This window comes from Pelecanus crispus, chromosome 1 (genome assembly GCF_030463565.1).
Source record: "Pelecanus crispus isolate bPelCri1 chromosome 1, bPelCri1.pri, whole genome shotgun sequence".
In the NCBI taxonomy this organism is placed as follows: Eukaryota; Metazoa; Chordata; class Aves; order Pelecaniformes; family Pelecanidae; genus Pelecanus; species Pelecanus crispus.
The window spans coordinates 122362289-122381612 of record NC_134643.1 but is presented as its reverse complement, the minus strand read 5'-3'; the positions used below and the strand labels follow the sequence as shown (position 1 = coordinate 122381612).

General features: G+C 41.1%; 1 protein-coding gene across 1 annotated transcript; it reads right to left on the bottom strand.

Moving 5' to 3' along the window:
* Positions 1-994: 994 nt before the first annotated feature.
* On the bottom strand, positions 995-15608 carry IFNAR2 (interferon alpha and beta receptor subunit 2). The gene is made up of 9 exons (XM_009485996.2): positions 14643-15608; positions 13023-13119; positions 9630-9671; positions 9193-9322; positions 8831-8994; positions 6289-6461; positions 4625-4787; positions 4074-4192; positions 995-2027 (listed from the first exon to the last, which is right to left on the bottom strand). The coding sequence occupies exons 2-9, from the start codon at positions 13051-13053 to the stop codon at positions 1338-1340; spliced, it is 1512 nt and encodes a 503-aa protein (XP_009484271.1). The 5' UTR covers positions 13054-13119; positions 14643-15608; the 3' UTR covers positions 995-1337.
* Between the last annotated feature and the right edge of the window lie 3716 nt (positions 15609-19324).

The window sequence follows — 19324 nt, the reverse complement described above, 5'->3', positions numbered from 1 at the left end:
CAGCATGAAGTGCTTAAATACATAATGCATAAACAGACGTCAGACGAGGCAGAGCATCAAACCCCATCTGGAGCGCAACTCCCGCTGCCGGCAATACAAATGTTCCCCGAGGAAAAGTTTATCTCCTGCCTTCGGGATCTGCCAAGAACATCCAGATCAAGAACATCTACCAGAACATCCAGCGCTCCCTGATCAAAACCAGCACACACTTGGGGGAAGGAGGGAGCTGCTTTATTATCCACAGGGTAAAAAGGGTTCTTTCTCAAGCTATTACTGTTGCCAACTGGAAATACCAGTGCTCTGTGGGGGTTCAATACATTTGTTTCTGGCCCATTTATCGCCTCCCGTTATTAAACGAGGCTACGAGGCAGGTTTGGCCTTCCCTGGGATGGGCACAGCCCCACTGCCTTCGCTTACACCTCGGCGATTGCCCTGGCTTTTACCAGCGTGGAGAGGTGCACACCAACTGCGCTGTACAGAGGAGCGTTACAGGGTCACCGCGGGCAGAAGTTTCATCCGCTAATTCTACGGATGCATAAATCTGCAAATAATTAACCTGTCAAGATCCAAGCTGTCAGGTACTTACACTTACTTACTTCTCAACAGTAGTGCAGCAGCAGAGTATCTTCCAGCACCTTAGAAATCACTCTCAGCTATCGTGACCAAAAGAATGACTGCCACTCATGGCAGCCAGCAACCGCTTGTGGGCAGAAAAACAGTACTTAAGCAGCTCAACATAAGGTAAAAAAAGTTGAGTTTTTTCAGCTATGGGATACCTAAAAGCCATCCCATAAGGAGTAAATTCTTCACAGGCTAACTCATGCAGCTTTTCAAAGGCATGTAGGAGCCACAGTAAAAATTCAGACAGGGATATGAAAAAGTTTCTTTTTATGAAGCACAAATGTTAAAGTGTAACTGTACACTGCAGTAACTTTTAAATGTCATAAAAAGATTTTTTTTAAAGTGTAGTATTCAATAATTGCACAAAATCATATAAAAAGTTATAAAAAGGTACATTTAATGCCTTGATTTACTTTGTAATAGCTAAAAGGTATAGTTCACTATCAAACTGCAAAATGAAATGATGACTCTTCCTGCTGCATCTGAACAGTCATTCCTGCTTCTCTGCAGATAATCCAACCTGAACCATACCTGGAGAAACTTGGAGAGATGAGAGAAGTGTTTGTTAGAAATGAATGTTGTATATTTTTCATGTTCAGACATATATTCACAGAATGTTAAAAAAAAGGAAAAAAAAACCTCTCTGTGTTGAGTCCAGAAATAAAGTTAAACAACATCAAGTGGTATGTTATAAAGTAATAGTGGTTCTCAATTATTCATCTTCTTATGTATTCAGTTTTTTGGTCCATATCTGAATCTGATGAGTCACTTTCATCAGATGAACGAGAGGAATTTTGCCATTCACGAGAGCCGTTACGACAGTGCGGTTTCTGCACACTTAGTGTGTCATCCAGGAGTTCTGATTCCAAAGCACGAGTACATTGCCAGTCAACTGCATCATCCTGAGAGGAAAGCAGAGCCGCAGAACTATCCACGTTCTCTTCAGAGGCTCCCAACAGCACAGTTTTTAAGTTAATGGTAAAGCAAGCACTGCTCCTTTGCCTAGAAGAATAGTTACAGTCTGCCTCAGAGAAAGGATTAAGTAACTCATGACTTGCGTCTTTGTCTTCTTCAACGTCCACCTCATGCTCTTCAAAATCTTCTGGGTCAGTGTCTGGATTTTCACTTGCCTGGCTGCTGCTGTTGTTGCATGCATTATTTGTAGCATACTGCACAAATACATCTGGCGTCTCAGAGGAATGAGGTACTCTACTTATCATATCACGTCTTGTATAGTCATGATTACTTATGGCATCGTTGTCACTGTCATCGCTGTCATCTTCATCACTGACACCACCACTGGATTCATTTGCCTTTTTTTTAAGCTCTTTGTAGATGATCTCTACAAAGGCTATTTTTTCAGATTCAAATGTGCAAGGTGAATAGGCTAACGTTCTGATGAATACCTAAAAGAGCAAAGTGAGTTAAAAAGAAAATCAGCCAAATTTGCACACATGCACAGAAAAATATGAAAAAAATACCCCCAATGATGAGGTTGTCAAACAAATGATTCCCTCTATGCCACACTTCTGGCTTTTTCTGCAGAGTTCAGGTCATCTAGGATTGTTCTCTCTTCTCCATTCCTGTGAATACGATAGCCTTCACTACAAATGAAGGCACACAGAATTGGACAGCCTCAAAGAAATGACACTAGTGCCAAACAGTGTCAGGTATGAAATGTTTTAATTCTAATTTTTGACATATCTTTCTAAGACTCATAGCTCATTTTAGAAACACATCTTAAACCCGAGGTGAGTCTTGCAACTCTCTATTAGCTCTTGCAATTACCATGCGAAAGAGAAGCCTTATATGGATGATCAATTTTAATGTCCTTTAGAAATATACCATTTGAAGCAATGAACTGTATAACATCTTAAGTCTCATTTTTTCAGCTTTACTCGGCACTTCTGAGGATTATTGAATATTTGAAGCATTGGTGGAAAATGTTGACAGTAAAAAAAATAACCTTAGACACTACTTCGCAAAGTCACATTCAGCAATCTTAGGGATATGAAGGTAACGAGGTAGCAAAGGACAGAAACATGAGGGAAAAAGTCTTAGAAAATGTTGATACCAATCTGCTCTGGATATGTTTGTAGAAAATGGAAAATATTTATGCTGAAAAACCCCATAGAATTAAACATAAAAGAAGTCAGAGACTATTAAAAACAAACAAAAAACCCCCCCAAAAACCAAGCAAGCAAAGATGGACAGAAACAAGTCCCAGGAATCTTGTTATTTTTGCTCGAAATTTAGTGGCAGTTCAGCCTCTTCTCTTCCTGTTAAGTTAGCTGACTCAGGACTAGCTTCCTCAAGTGCTAAAACATGACACTTGATCACAGAAAAAGTCAAAGAAAGATTATTTTATTCAAAATAGTGGAACAATTTGAGTCATATATTACCGTTACCTTTCTTTCTTCCTTAAGTAGTCTTCCTTAATCATGGACTTTTTTGCCAATCACTATGTGCAACTACTGAGAATAGCTTAGCATTTGGAAGGCAATGCAGGTACTGTTTGCCTTGTGTATGTGCCCATCCTCCCCCCTGCCCCCACCTTGAGTAAGTTTTCTTCCAGAGCTATACTGTTTCCTTTCTTTTCCTTTGCTTTTTGTTTTCATTCAACTCCAATATTTGGGTAATTATGACAGCCTGGTCCAGGAGTTAGTTTCTAAGATACTGTGCCAGCTCTAGATTCTGGCAGAGATAACTTGCATATCAATACCCTTTTCTTCCTACTAAGTTTTCCACTATCAGGCATCCTTTTCACTAATCCCTGATTGTAACAGAATATAGTAATAAATCATTACCGAGACTGGAGAAGGAAGACAGACATCAGGCTACCCAGAAAAGTGATCCTGAACTTGCTAGTGACAGCTCTGGAACTAAAAACTAGGACACTTTTCTGGCAGGGACATATCTGCACATAACTGCATCCCAATCTATGGTATGAGATACATATGAAACTGGAAGGTTGGGGACCTGCGAGGTATATCTGATTTCAGTAAAGAGGATTTTTCCTTTGACTGAGAAGCTACTGTTGATGTTACAAAGCAGACTCAGGAAACCTGAGAAACAACATGCTTTAAAGACTGCTTCCTCAAAGCACTGTCTCATCTACAATGGTCTGTCCTTTGTCTCCTTGCTGAGGTGAATTGAGAGTAAGTTGTTATTTGTTGTGTGCGAGATCATTTCCAACAACCATCCGGATCACACCTCTATCTCTGTAACTTGTCACAGAAGTAGCAAGAAATGGTTTTGAAAAAGACTGAATATTTGCTCCACAGAACAGACAAGATTTAGCAGCCTATAGACTATCTTTGACATAGGTAAACTGCAAATTAAAACATTGTATGTACTTAGATAACTTGTACCTAACACACAGGACTATAAATTTCAGATTGTAAACCTCCTCCTCCCAACCAGGAAGGTTAAATTTGAGAATTATTACATACCAAGGTACGTGGAAGTGGTTTTTTTACAAGAACATAACCCCCTGCATACACACACTTCAGGGCACCAGCTAACACCAGTGAGAAACACACAGCACCTGCGATTGCAACTGTACGATAATCTGCAAGTGAAAAAAACCAACCAAACAAACATACATGAATGAAGTTTCCAATGACCACATTTCATATTTCACATTCAGAATAGCTATTCAGAATCACAGAATTATTTTGGTTAGAAGGGACCTCTGGAGGTCATCTGGTCCAAAGTCAAAACAAGACCAAATCTCAAATTAGATTCAGGGATTAAAAAAGAAATTACACCATCTTTGATAACTATTTAGGCAGTTAGTGGAGATTTGTATGGCTCACAGGATTAACAATAGATTTGTAGCCCCGAAGTGGATGGGGTTTCATATTTCACTTATAAATCTCCACAATGTTTATCACTCCTATTATTTTTAGGATTAATTGGCTTGTAAATCTTCCTACATAAAAATAAAACACTTGCACATAATCAAGTCAGATAATCCATTCCTGCACCACAGCACAGTTACCTTCTTGAGCTATAGAGTTTGCAGTTACACATTTCCAGGCTGATGGGATGGAATGTTTGTTTAGAGATGCAGTGACCATAACAGACACACAGTAATTTCTACTTGGATACAATTCTTCAATGACAGTATTAAAAGTTTCTTCAGTGGTTTTCTCAGGTGGCCTCTGCCATGAAAGACAATGTTTTAAAGTTAGCTATTTGCTGAAAAAGAGATCCCCAGCCACTGATAAAACATTACAGCTATTTCAGAGAAATGCAGTAGCATGTGAAACTGCAAAAACTGACACAGTAACTCAGGAGTTTACCTAGACAACTGCTTCATCTCTAGTTCTAGCTGATGTCAAGATGTCTACCTTACATCCGTTCGCAAAATATCGTATTATCAAAGACAAATTGCCTTGTGCCTCCAACTGTTGGTCACTATATGTCCCCTTGAAGTAGCCTCACATAGATTCTACAGATTTGAAACTGCAAGTGATATTCTGATTCAGAAACCAGGAAGAAAAATACCCATGGCAGGCAAGTTGTGGTCCTTCTTCTGTGACTCATGGCAGAATGAGTTAGATTAAATTCCTAACTGGTACCTGTCTGACCTGCTGTTCAAAACTTCCAGTACAGGTAGTCCACACTCTAGTTAGGCAACTTATTCCAGTGCTTTGCCAGCCCAGGTATTAATGTCTCTCTTGATGTTTAACCTAAAGTCTGAACAACTGCCAATTTCACTTCACTGTTTTTGGTCACAGTCACAGTGAATGGTTTATTTCCTCCTCTTTTGTAGTAAACATTTACATACTCAGAGACTCTGGCCTCTGACTGTGCTTTGCTTGCTTACACTAAGCCATCCTCTATTATTCCAGCATTTCCTCACAGGTCATGTGTCAGGATCCCGCACAGTCCTCACTGTTCCTTTTTGGATCCTGCTCAACTGGTCCGTGCCTTTTCTGAACCCCAGACTGGTGCAGGGTAGGTGGGCTTCACAAGTACCGAGTATGTAAAAATAGGATTTTTTTTGATCTCTCAGCAACACGCAAGTCACGTTTAGCTTGTAATATTATAGAATGCTCTCATCCTTTCTGACAAAACTGCTGCCTGTGTGGCTGTTACCACTCTACTTATTGCACAATTATTCTTAAGTGTAACGCCTTATTATTCTGAAGTGTTATGCCTTGCATTGGTCCTTATTGAATTATCTCCTATTGTTTTAATCATGTCTGTCTACCTCTCTATTTCAGCATACAAAAAAGAAAAAAAAAATGTAAATAGTACCAGACCCAGAATAGGTTGTTTCAGAAACTAACTGGATACATTCTTCCAGTTTGACAGAAAACTACTGAACTGCTTTCTAAACGTATTTTCCTATCGCTTGTGCATACACCTGCTAGTAGTTTCCGCTAACTGTCTCTCCCTTGTCTTCCCAGAGAATAATCACTTGAGCCAGTGCCCTGTGCTTTATTTCAAGTAAGGATACAGGACAACTAGTATTCTTCTTCTAGGTCTGCTTCTCTGCAGTAAAAGGAAGCTAAGATTATGTTGGCCATTCTCTTTGTTTTCTTCTAAGTATCTTCTATTCACATATTTGCTTCTGTGAATCTGCTAACCATCAGAGCCATTTTATGCTTTCTGTATTTCTCCCCTAAAGCACAAATAAAACAAGAAGTTTTTTACCTTATGCTCTCCATCAAGTGTTTTCAGTGTTATATCATAATCAAGTTCTTGATATATATCAATTAAAGACATTAGCTTTTCATTTTTTCTGAAATAAGAGGTTGGCAGCTTTATGGTGACATTTATGCAGTTTAGACAGGAACTGATATTAACTTCTGGTGGTCCCAGGGATGCTATTGAAAAAAAAGAAAAGAGAAAAAAAAAAAGATGGAAAAAATATACACTATGTATTCAGTACCAATTCTATTTCGGTGACAGATATATAGCTGACTAATCAGATTCCAGAGTATGTCACTGTTGTAAATCCACAAGGCCTTGCAACATTTAAGTTCCACAGTCAAACGATCTTTTCCCACATGACTAGATTTCAAAAACAGAAAGCAGTGGAGGGGAGGGAAGAAGCAAAAAGGTGGCAGAGGCTTTGCTTCAGCTCCACAGAGATGAGAGCTTTTTATGTATTTGCGAGGAAAGCTGAGGTTAATGCATAGGAAAAGCTGGTTACTTTCTTGCTCATCATGACCTTCTAGTCACTCTCTGGAAGGAGTCTGTAGAAATTCAGTCTTGTGTAGCCCTACACATATTCATATGGGTTGCAAGGAAGGCTATAGGTCTAAACATGACAGCTGAGCTCCAAAGACTAAAAACTCTACTGACAGTAGGACAGAGGACCTAGCAAAACATAGTTATGCTTCTGAGAGACTTCCATTGAGTTCAAAGTAATCTCCCAAGTTTAGGTCCTCAGAATGTGTGTCTGAAGAGCCAGGCACACTAATTGTCTCCTCTCTCCAAAACTACACATCCATCAAGATCAGAGGAACTTCTGTAGCGAATCAAGCCTAAGATCTTCTTTCCTCCAACACAGGAAAGAAGTAGGAATGTTGAAAAATGGTGTGAGAACAAACTATCTCCATAATCCTCCATTTCTGTGTAGTACATTGTGGGGGAAAAAACATGAACATTTAGAGTTTGCATTTCACTTTTGTCTTTTCCAGAAGCATGTACATTTTGATCAAGGTGAAGACTGGTTTGCCAACCTCTGCAAAATCAAAAAAAGCAATACTCATTTGCTAACTACTTCTGTTCCTGAAATAGGGTAGAAAGGGAAAAAAAAAAAAAAAAAGAAAAAAAAAATTAATACTTTGAACAAATGTGAGTTTTCATCTACTCTCAAACAGGAAAGCATGTCCTAGTCAAATGGTTGCACACTTACTCCTTTCTCATGTTTTAAGTTACAAATAAACATTAGCTTAAATCTGTTTACAGTCAAATGTGGTTGTTCTTCTGGCTCTTTGTTATGCAGCTTTTCTGTCTTTGTTCAATCCATCTGTCAACAGGAGTGAGATTCCACCACAGGTATCTGAAGGTACATATCAGCTACACCCAGTAGGGAAATATCTCAGAATATTTATAGGGCTACAGTTCCTATTCAGGTACTGTAAAACAAAAAAGGACTACAGGGTTCATCTAAGTCCCGTGCCCTGGAAAGCATGACTTCACTCAATTGCTTATGATTTGAGCTAGAGAACTACTAGCAAAACATCCAATTTCAATTTACCAGTTGCCAGTGACAGACAGTCGGAGCACCTGACAGTTTGTTCCAGTGGTCAATTCAAAATATGCCTCTTGTTCCTAACTAAAATTTATCTAGCTTCAGCTGCCAGTCAGGGCATGCTGTTATGTTTTGTTTACAAGAGTGAAGAAGCCTGCCATTGTATTAACTAGTGGTCAATGCACCTTCTGATCTTTAATAAACTAACTGCTGAAAGACTGAAGGCCTCCACCACAGAAGGATGCTCTCAAATTCTTCAGTTATCCTTGTGGCTGTTCTCCCCATGCCCTCCAATATTTCATAATTTCTGAGACTATAAGTGGACACAGCAGCGGCTACCTCTGTGCTGAATTCAGAGGTAATACGACCTATTTCTCCTCCACAGTCCTCCAGTTGTTCCTCAATCTCTGTCTCTGTTACTTCAAAACCGAATACTAAGCACAACTAAGGGTGAAGCCACCTCTGTCATAAGATGCCACAGCTAATAAGGATCTTCTTTCAGCAAGGAAAGGGAGAAGAGCAAGTTGATGAACAAACAAGCAAATCTCTTCCCCTACACCTAGTGCAGACATAGTATTTCTTTAACTCTTAACACTGACTACTTGAAGACATAAAAACAACGTTGGATTTTTTTTTTTTTTTTTTTTAAGTTAGGTATCTTATGCACTCAGAGATTTTTACTTTGTGCTTGTCAATGCTTGACACGATGCTATTTCCTCTATATTTTTATATATATATTTTATTTCAAAACCAGAGCCTCGTCCATTTATCAGAACTACTGTAGCCATTAATTTTAGAAAGCTGTCTATATATCCTATGTCTTGTAACTGATATGTGATAGATTATATACAAACTAATATTCTCTTAGATAAAGGAATAAGCTACCCACCAAGTTAGTTTGAAGTGTCTTACTATGAAGCTAGCAGAATATCATTTATACATCAGCTATGAATAAAAACTACTAAAATGAGCAAATACAGACAGAGAACTTACTGTCAGTATATGGCATAAAATTAAGTACAGAAGAATTGAATACTTTCGTTCCTATGAAGCTCTGAACCAATGCAGAATACTGAGTGAAAGAATCTTCAAAATCATCTGTCAGATTACAGGAGAGTTGTATAATATCTGAACATTGTTTAGCAGTCTTCCAGTTCCTGTAAATCAAAACAAGTTAAAAAAAAGATCAAAATAATCTATCTGGATTCTCTGATACAAGAAAGCATGGGGGTGGGGTGGGGGGGAATGCATTTCTGAGTGGAAAAACAGACAAACAAACAAGAAACCCCCAGCCTTAGTATTTTGAGTCGATACACATTAAAAGTAAAATTTGTGCCTTATAAAGTAAGACTTGCCTGCGGTCAGTGTACAGTACACGATAGTACGTTGGCACAGTTGGATCAGTGTTTGCCTCCCAGGACAAAATGTGCTGAAAATTGCGAGATTCCATTCGTAGGTTGCAAGGCGGCCCTCCCAGACATCTTTCTAGAAAGGGAAAAAAACCCCAAAACCAAACAACCCACCAATGTGAATGGCAAACAAATGTGAGATTGCAACATTCTAATCAATAAACCCAATTACAGCAGCCCAATATTTGCCCCAAAATAAAGCAACCACAGAACAGAGTTCAGCACAACAGAAACAACAATGCAAAGGACTGTCTTCCTGTAGTATATTTCTATTAAGTTCTTTCTTCAAAAAGCATAAAGTTTTAAAATTACGCTTGGTGAAAATATGCAAGTTTTTTGAACTGTGTTAGGAAAAGCATTTGAAAGACAATAAAAACTCTTACCAGGCAAGCTGCAACAAGCTGTAGACAGAATGCTGATGTACACTGGAAAATGAAACTATGTATTAATGCATTTGTATGCCTACAATACCTGATTATTAGCTTACTATTGGTAATATTAATTTGCAACAATTAGAGACAATACTCAGTATTCCCTCAGTTGAAGTGTTTCTTTCTTTCACATCTTCTTCCTACTGCTTTCCTCTACCCTTCCCTCCTTCCCCAGAGTATGGAATGTCCCCTTCCAACCTCCGTCATTAATTTGAGGCTCCTAGGAGCTACTTCTTTAATAACTACACTGTGGTTCAGGTTTATGCTGATCCCTGCCAGATGAGTTTCAAGACTCACTGTGAATAAATGTACTTCAGCTGTTCTTATCAAATATCGTCTTAGAGGATTCTGACTATATTTCAGGTAGCTCACTCTGTCTATTAAACACCATTTTAAGTCACGACAAGAATCTTAGAACTGGTCTGGGAAAAGATACTATTACTGCTTGAAGAACATTACCGAATCATCTTCACACATGCCTGTCTTTGCTGAACATGGGGAGTCCTCAAGGCTGTAGCTTAACAACTTTGTTATATTACTCACTGTCTTCAGTCAGCTAATTCCTGTAACTTCCTATTTCAGACTCTGTTTTGTAACTCCCTCTCCATTTTGTGTCCTGTTTCTGTAACATTTCCCTGTGGGTGTTTAACTCTACAGCATGCTATTCTCTGCCTGCAAAAGAAAAAGCAAAAGCCACCAACAGATCCTGCAATGCCTCCTGTCACAGGGCATGATTAAGGCAACATTCAGCCTGTCAGTCAGAACTACTCCCCGAGTAATCTCTAGCCTTCCTGCATATCCTGGCATTCTAGAGGTCCCCACATCTTCTTGTATAACCTCTGTAAGAGACTCTTTGTTCACCCAGATTCTCACTGTATCCAGAATTCTTTTCCTTGACCAACCCAGTCTTGCATCATTCATATTTTTTCAGCATGGTGCTTTGAGACACTCTTGAAATTATTGTTCTGACCCTTCTAATTTTTTTCTGAAGATCCTTTAGCTCCCTTCCGGTTTCGGAGTACAACAAATACAAACTTCCTGTCCTCATTTTAAAGGCATTTTGTGGCCTATCCTCCTACTGATGAGATGCCAACTCCCATACTCAGGTTGCCAAAGAAGTTACTAGCTTAATTTCAAGCATGCATGCTTTTTCTCATGCTTTAGATTAACTCCATGGAAATATCTGCCAAATTACTTCATTATTTTCCCTAAAACTCTTCTCCATGAACTCTCTTTTGTCTCGACACCTAAACCCTCTACCCAAAAATATGACAATACCCAAAACACTGCTGGCCTGCTAACTCTGTTGAACTGTGCTGATTAACACTGCCTCGACGTATTCTTTTATTCTCCTCACCTCACTTGGAACAGTAACTTCCATAGCATGAGGAATGTCTTTCACTTTACATTTGTAGAGCAGCTAATGCAGTAGCACTCTGGCCCACAACTGAGGTTCTCAGGTGCCGCGCTATGACAAAAAATGTAACAGAACTACTTGATGTGTCAACAAGATGTGCCACGGTAAGAATGACCGTGAAAAGGGAAAAGAAATGGGGGACATACCTCATAAAAAATTAAAATGATCTTTATGGAAATCTGCAAATAATGGATAAGACAGGACTATCACAGAATGGTTGAGGTTGGAAGGGACCTCCGGAGGTCATCTGGTCCAACCCCCAACTATGTGAAACACAGTACCAGAATGCATATTCCTGGTAGAGTAGAGGGGATTCAGAATAGTAGTGGGTTAGCGGGAACTGTCCTGTCCCAGACACACTGGGAGAATTTCCTAATGGATTAATGCAGTTATTTTATGATCCTTGTCTATTTTTGCACAGAGTACTGGCAGAGGAAAGGAAAAATTTCCTACTCAATTAATTAAAGAGATGTCTGCACAGAATCTTTATGGCTGCAGAGAAGTGCCTTTAAAAAACACCCTTTAATTAGCAGCGGGCACACAGAAGCACACACAAATACACCTGGGCACCTAAGTTTGTTGAAATAATTTGGGATGGATACACAGCCAAGTATTTCTTATAAATCTGGCTCTTCAGACACCTGTCTCACAACTATTAAACTATGCCCCCAGCCAGCACGCCTTCTGAAATTAGATGCAAAGAGATTAAGCAGCTCACTTGAGTCGCACATGTAGTAAATTTGTATTTCCACAAGTCAGAAAACTCATCTCTCAAATTTCATTTCACCATTCAAACCACAGACATCCTCTCTCTTGTAAGTCTTCCTTTTGTGCTTGTTATTCTATGTTATTACTGAATAATAAACATCCCCTTAGAGAAGTGAATTTAAAAGCAGAACAACTGATTTTTTGCCATATAGTAACAGATCACCCATCTAGAAAAAACATCCAGTGGGTATGAATAACAAAGCAATACTTTAGCAGTTATTACTCTTTACCTGAACACAACCTCAGATTTGCAATCATTTGTGGCAGGAAGTCTCCCTTCTCCCAACAGGCACACAGCCTTTAGCACACTTAAGACTATTCCCATTATAGAAACATAGTGTCATAGAGTCTGTGCACACACTTCCCTGGAGCAAGCCCTTCAGACTAGGCGATGCAAACAGTCTTTTGCCATTCTCTCTTATGCCAGCCAGTTCACAAGTGTCGGCTGTCTTGCTGATGTATTTCCTGTTGACATAACTGTTTTTCTCTTCTGTCCACATTTGTGATTTTTAAATGCCTCTCCCCTATCAAAATCAAATTCCGTTCATCTAGAGTTCAAACTGCCTTAGAACTTTGTTTCAACAAACATGATTAGCAAAGACAGTTGGAGAGTTGCAAAATTTTGTAGGTAACACTCTTACATAAGAGACACAGACAAGAAAAAAAAAATCTTAGACCAAATAACTGGGAAAATTAAGACTGGAGAAATAAACATGGTCTGTAAACTGAACAGGGAATCTTCTTTACCATCTTATCCTTCTTACAGAATTAAATGATCCTACCAAAACAGTTTCTCACTATGACTACAGCTCAGCCAACAAACTATGTTTGCTGTGCTTGCTAATCCGGAAACTTAAGGAGTCCTGAAAAAAAATTAGAGTAAGAAATGAAAAACAACACATCCAACTAAGAGTTCACTGGACATTTAGAGAGGCAGAATGCAGTACGCTGTTTCAAAGCATTTCTCTCTTATGGCAAAATCATGGTTTATGTATGCAATGGAGTATGTACAATATATTACACTAGATGCTTGATTCTGTGAGTTATTCCAGGGAGAGCTCTATAACAAGATGATGGTATCTTACGTCAGTAACTCAGGAGTGTTAGTGAAAAATTAGCAGTACTACTCCTCTTAAAATATAAAGGTACAGGCAACTTACCAAGTTGATAAAAATGCATTAGTTCATCCATCAGTGTTTCCACAGTGATTAAGAAATACAACCTACTGATTGTAAAACAAACAATTTGCTTCTGTACCTGCAAACACATTAAAAACAATTGCATTCAGCAAATCATCTTAGTAAATTACTTGCAAGTAAAACAAGGTTTATGTACAAAGAGTTATTTTAACCTCTTCAATGTTTGTGAGGAGACAGTGGTACTGAAACAGTTCCTGCTATCGGGGTTGGGGCAAGGATCCTCAGATTAAACAGGCAATTTCATGACAATAGCACTTTCCTTTTTTCACATGGAAATGGCTCTTACCATTTCAAATAGATACAGAAAGCATTGTATGATTATTTGCATTAATTTTACATGAAGATAGCATCTGAAAATTCTATGCTACTCACTCCAACTTATTAAATACAATGAAAATAAACATTGCTTGCCTTTATTTGAAATATTACAAGAACTCATCACCGTTATAAAAAATGTTTCCAGAAAGAGGGTAGATCAAGAGGGAGGTTAGAAAAAAAATTTATAAAATTATAAGGAAGTTATGAAGTTTATGTTACAATTTTTTAATACATAAGATCTATTAAAATATTCCCTCTCCTCAATGTTATTATTTTACTCTATTTATTATCCTCACAGCATTAATATTCGCAGGATCAAGTTTTGAATTACAGGCAAAGTACTAAGGAACAACTGTGAATCTATAGACAGCTGGGCAAGGGTATAACTATTTCCAAAGAATTTTCTCCTCAGGTTTAATACAAATGAATTGTTTTTTAATTTAAAAGGATTTTTAAATACAACTTAATTTCTCTGCAAAACAAACACCTTAAAATTTAAAACCATGACAAAGCATACTATGGTCATACTTAACACAGTATGTTAAAATTCGATGAATTAAAAAAACTCCTTATCTGAGATGTCAATTTTCATCTGCTCAAAGTTTTAGCATGACTATAGGAAGTCTCTGGATAAATGTTGAGAACCTGTATCTGTGCAACTGGAAAATCATAATTCCACAGACAAAGATAAGGTTCTTTTCATATCAGTTTGGTTCACTTTATTAATTCATTCAAGCATGAGGAATATTTAGGAGATATAAAATACCAGTCTTCCTCTTTTCAATCAAAATTAAAAATGATAGATAAGAAGGTAAGACTTACTAGTTACAAAATCTTTATCACTGATATCAGCAATCTAGAAAGCGAGTAAATCACATATGTCTATCAAGTCCATTTAGTTTTGGCACCAGGGAATGTGACAGAAGATACAATAATTTGACTTCCTCATTCAGATCAAGCTTACAGATTACACTAGCAGGAAAAAAAAAAAAAAATCTTTCTACTTCAACAACGTTACCAGCTTTGTTCAGAAGTCACACAGAAACCTAATGTCAAACAATGTTACTTTCACAGTCACTTTAAAGAACAGATACACCTGCAGGATCTGATTTTTCAGGCCGTTCAAAGTTTTCTCTTAAGGGCAAAACTTTGAGGATCCCAAATTCACTTAGCAAAGTATTTTCTTTATGTCTTAATCCTTGCAATTAACCACAAGACATGTTCAAAGCTTACAATATTATGCAACCAGATATATTTGCATACCTTCGATCCTTGCTGTACATGCTGTCACGAATAACACCATTCCACTCTTGGAACCTGAAGTGACTTGTGTATGGCTCTGTATGCTGAACACCACATGTATTTTACATGATGCATATTCAAAGCCAAGTTATGCGTTTAGCACCTTAGCATAGGTAAGAAAAATGTGACAAAACAGGTGTTATCTCTGAGTTTGCACAGTTGTCCAAATCTGTATGTCTTCTGCAGATCTATCGATGCCAGTGAAATTCCAGGGGAAAACCACTTCTGTCAGAACTCTGGTTAGCTTTTGTTACTCTTCCTTTTCAGAGCCTCAGCAACCCCTGAAGAGAAGCCATGGAAATACTAGTGAGTCCAGTCCCCACTCACCTCATCAGCCTGGGCTCACAGTAACGCCCCTGGGAGCTGCCTGAAGCCCCCAGCGCTTCCAAAACTTAGCTTCACATTTCCACATCATCTTCAGTGGCAGCTCATTTTTAACTGGAGTTCAGGCTGGGTTGTTTTGTATTTGCTTCCAATCAGAAAAAAAAGCAGGCTTTGAAGTTTTGAAAGTCACTAGCTTGTATTTCAGAAAAGCTCCACATCCGTAAAGCAGAAAGCACACCCTATTCTTTGAAGCAAGCAGATGCTATATTTATTTATAGAAATCTACTTATCGGTATATTGAGAGAGAGACAGATGCCACAGGAGATGTTTCAGGCAGATAAGTCAGCAGAGGAATGTTCTAAACCTATACAGGTCATATACAACGTATGGATCGACTTCACTACCGAAACCATGTGAACTCGGGAATCGCGCTGTGGGTTGCAACATTATGCCCCCACGCTCTATTCCGAGCTTTGCTGGGGGACTCCAGATGAGTTGCTTCTACGGATATCTAAACCGTTTAAGCGTAATACTCCAAGTCCATTAACCAGAAGTCTGTTTTCCATAGACTGCCAGCGGCGCCCCTGGAGGAACCAGCGTGGGGACAGGCAGCATTACAACACTCCGCGGGCTCCTGGGGGGCCCTGTGCTCGTCGGGGGGGGGGGGGGGGGGGGGGGCGGGGGACAAGGAAACAGCACGTGCCACAGGCAGCTCTGCCAGACGCTACCACCGCGTGCTTTTCCTTCCAAATTCCTGGCCTCGAGCCACACGATCACCTGCGTCAAGACCAGCTACAGCGCACCTCACGGACTACCCCGAGGGCCGGGTTTGCGCTCGGTGACACGGCCGAAGGAACAACCCCGACAAACCCGCCGGTTTTGCGGGCGGTGCAGCGGGTCTTACGCCAAGACGCCCTGCGGGGGACACGGATTCGGGCCCACAGCTGCCTCCCCACCGCGCCGACAGAAACCAGAGACGCTTCCCGGAAATCCCGACGGCAGCTGGGGAAGCCAGGCCCAGCGCCCACCCACACCTCCCCTGGCCGAGCGCGGCCGGCCCGGGCCCTGGGGGGGGTCGGGGGCCGCCCCAGCCCTCGCTCCGGCTGCTCTAAGGGAGCAGCTCCAAGGCCCACGCCACGGACGGGCGGCGACCCGCTGAGGGAAAGGACGCGGGGGGACGGGGGACACGCCGCCTTCCCAGCCGTACCTGGCAGCACACGGCATCGCTGCGGGCTCACCATGGCTCCCCTCTCCGGCCCTGGGAGAAGCCGCGGGCGTCACCGAGAGGAAAATGGCGGAGGCGGCGCCGCTGCGCGGGCTGGGCCCGGCCCCGCTCCGGCCCCGCCCCGCCGCCCGGGCCGATATCGGCGGGGGGTAGGGCGGCCTCCGTCCCTCGGGGCCGCCGGGCCCCGGCCCCCCGCCTGTGCTTCGGCGGCAGCGGCGCCTGTGCCTCCCCCGGTGGCCCCGCGGCTCCCCCGGCGAAGCGCGGCTTCCCTCCCCGCGCTCGCGAAAAGCGGCGTCTGCCCCGGTTTCGCTTTTAGCCGCTCCCCCGCCCCGGTTTTTGATGCTTGTCGCGGAGGGAAGCCTCGGTGGAAAGCTGCGAAACCGCCCGGCGATCCCTTTCCTCGTCTGTGGCCTCCGTGTCCTTAGTGTGGAGGGAGCGTGGTGCAGCTGCCGGGCGTTTCGCCAATCCTTGCCTTAACGGGCACCCGAATGGGCGAGGTGTCCTCTCTCCAAATATTTTCTGACTGTGGAAACAGCAGTAATGCGGTATTAAATATAGCCTGTATCGTGTCACGTGAGGGATCTTCACGAGAAGATCTTGGTACCTGCCTGAGGCGAGCCGAGGGGCAAGCAACCAGGCTGGGCTATTGGCCGCGTCCTGCCGCACCTGCGGCCTCACCGACTGCACCTCCTTCTCCGTCGGCCGCTGTTTCTTCACCGGTGGCGACACGTGTAATTTTGGGAGTTGTTTGGCTGTCGGACGTGAGGTTATGCGGCATGTCCTTAAGCCACACCAGGCAAAGCAAACCTGAGATTTCCAGTCACCATCTTTTAGGCTTCTACAAGCTCTCTGGTTAAATATACCCGTTGCTTTAACCCATGAATAGCTCAAAAGTAGTGAAGACAGTTTTTCTCCATTTTACTTCATGAAGAAATAACCTTGGCTCTGAGATGCAAACTGAAAAAGTCCCAGTTCTGACTAGAAACTCCAAACACGTTAAATTCACTGTATGTTTTGCATGAGTCTGTCTCACGAGTGAGTACTGTATGTGGCACCATTATTTGTGTTTCTTGATTCCAGTTCCAAACTAACTTTTTGAAGGGCGGAATGTTTACCTGGAAGCAAAGCCTAGAATGAAAATCAGAAGGACAATCAAAATTTTAATGATACTCTGCCTTGATCAGTTCTGCCACAATAGTACTGTGCATTTTGGCACGCCTACATCTGCTTTATACCTCTGACACTACCTTCCCATGGCTCACTCAGCTTCTGCCTATCCAAACATAAAGGTCTCCTAAACTCTAATTTTTATTTTGTTGGTGTTTCACTTGTCTCAGCACACATTTTTGTCTTAAGGCTGTTTGGCCTGTGAGCCTTTTTTTATTTTTTTGTTAACTGCTTTTTCAGCATTATTGTTAATGAAACCTCTTTGTCATGTCCTGCTATTTTGCAGAAGTTCCCCCAAGCTCTGTTGTTCTTTCCTGCCTGTTGGATGAATTCACTGGCTCTGACGGTCTCTCAGCACTTCGTGCTGAAGACCCTGAAATTTAGCTGCACTTTTTCTCTCTTTACATTTCATTCTCCCTTTTTCTGATCATTGCTTGCCTCTCCACTTCTTTAAACTATAAATACAGCAAAAAGTGAGATCTTTAGCTTTCTTGTCAGCCTTCCTTATTGTCTCCAGTGATAATGCTGTCACTTGGTCATCCAGTGAATCTTCTGTCTGGCCTAGGTACAGGAGGGATGAAGCAACCTTCAAGTCACTGGCTCTGTTGTATAGGGGAGAGAGAGTGGTGAGGGGAAAAAAGCTTAAGAGAGCAACAGCAGGAAGGGAAAGGGTTCAGCAGCTTTAGCTCATGCAGGAATCAGCTACTTTGCCTTTGACTCTTCAGATGCAGGGACACCTTCACCTGCTTGCCTACCTGCCTACCTTGTGATGAGAAAGCCAGCAAAAAGGAGGCCGTGTTAGGGGAGATTCTTATTCGCCGTATTTGTAGGGGTAAGGGGAGAAGAATTTTGCTGGGAAGAGTTAAGGACACCAGCCTTCAGCCTGAGTGATTGGCAAAAAAGCCGGAAAAACCTTGAAAAACATTTCCAAGGAAGCTTTTTGGAAAAGGTATAACAGAAGAGCCAGGGGATCAGGTTCCCTTTTTATAGGTCCCCAGCTAGTGGCTACAGGGAACTGTTTATATCCATGCAGTGACTGCTGAGTAAGCTTGAAAATTGCAGTTTGCCATATAAGTTGTGTGCTGGTATCTGTGTTATCCTTCACCCATGCTCAAAGCCAACTTCACAATCTGTGGTATCACCGAATATTTTAAGTTTAGGATATGTCTGGTTTTGCCTTTGCTTTTTCCTTTCCATGGCTGCTGGCTTATTCTTTTTGCCCAGACTAACAGAGAGTACCCAGAGCCGAATTGTTCCCTTGGCTGGTGGCATATCCTTGAACTGCAGGGTTGCTGAATTACCTGAAGAGCACTTGATGCTTTTCGTAAGTTAAACCCCCTCTCACTTACATGCAGTGTCTGTTAATGTTCTGCTTTCTTCCGCCACAGAGAGTGCTTTTCTTTCTAACTATCCTCAGGGTCTTTCTTACATTGTTTCCCATTCCTGGACTTAGGCCTTCCCTGCATTTGTTTATTTTTTAAATAAGGAAACTCTTTCCTTATTTGGACTAATTTTTCATAATATCATACTTGTTATTTCTATGTAAGTCAGGTTATCTTTCCATGGGCTTCAGAGCCCTTTGCAGGGGATGGGAAAATATTATTATTTTTTAGGTGAGAAGACTAAGGCAGACAGGTAAGAAGGTCTGTTCTTAAAGGTGCTTGACCCTTCTAACCCCTCGTGATTTTAGGGTGAGTTACAGGTTGTTGGCAGTTCTTGTAACTAGGACTAAAGTCAGAAATGACTTGTCCAAGGTTATCCTATATGTTGGTAGTGAAGGAGAGCTAGAACTCAGTTTTCACAAATTTTTGGTTGTCATGAGGTCATAGCTATTACCAATATAAATATAAATTGCCTCCCATAATGACCTGTCTGTGACTCAGAGGAAAATATATCCTTGGGTGCTGAAATACTACTTCCATTCCTA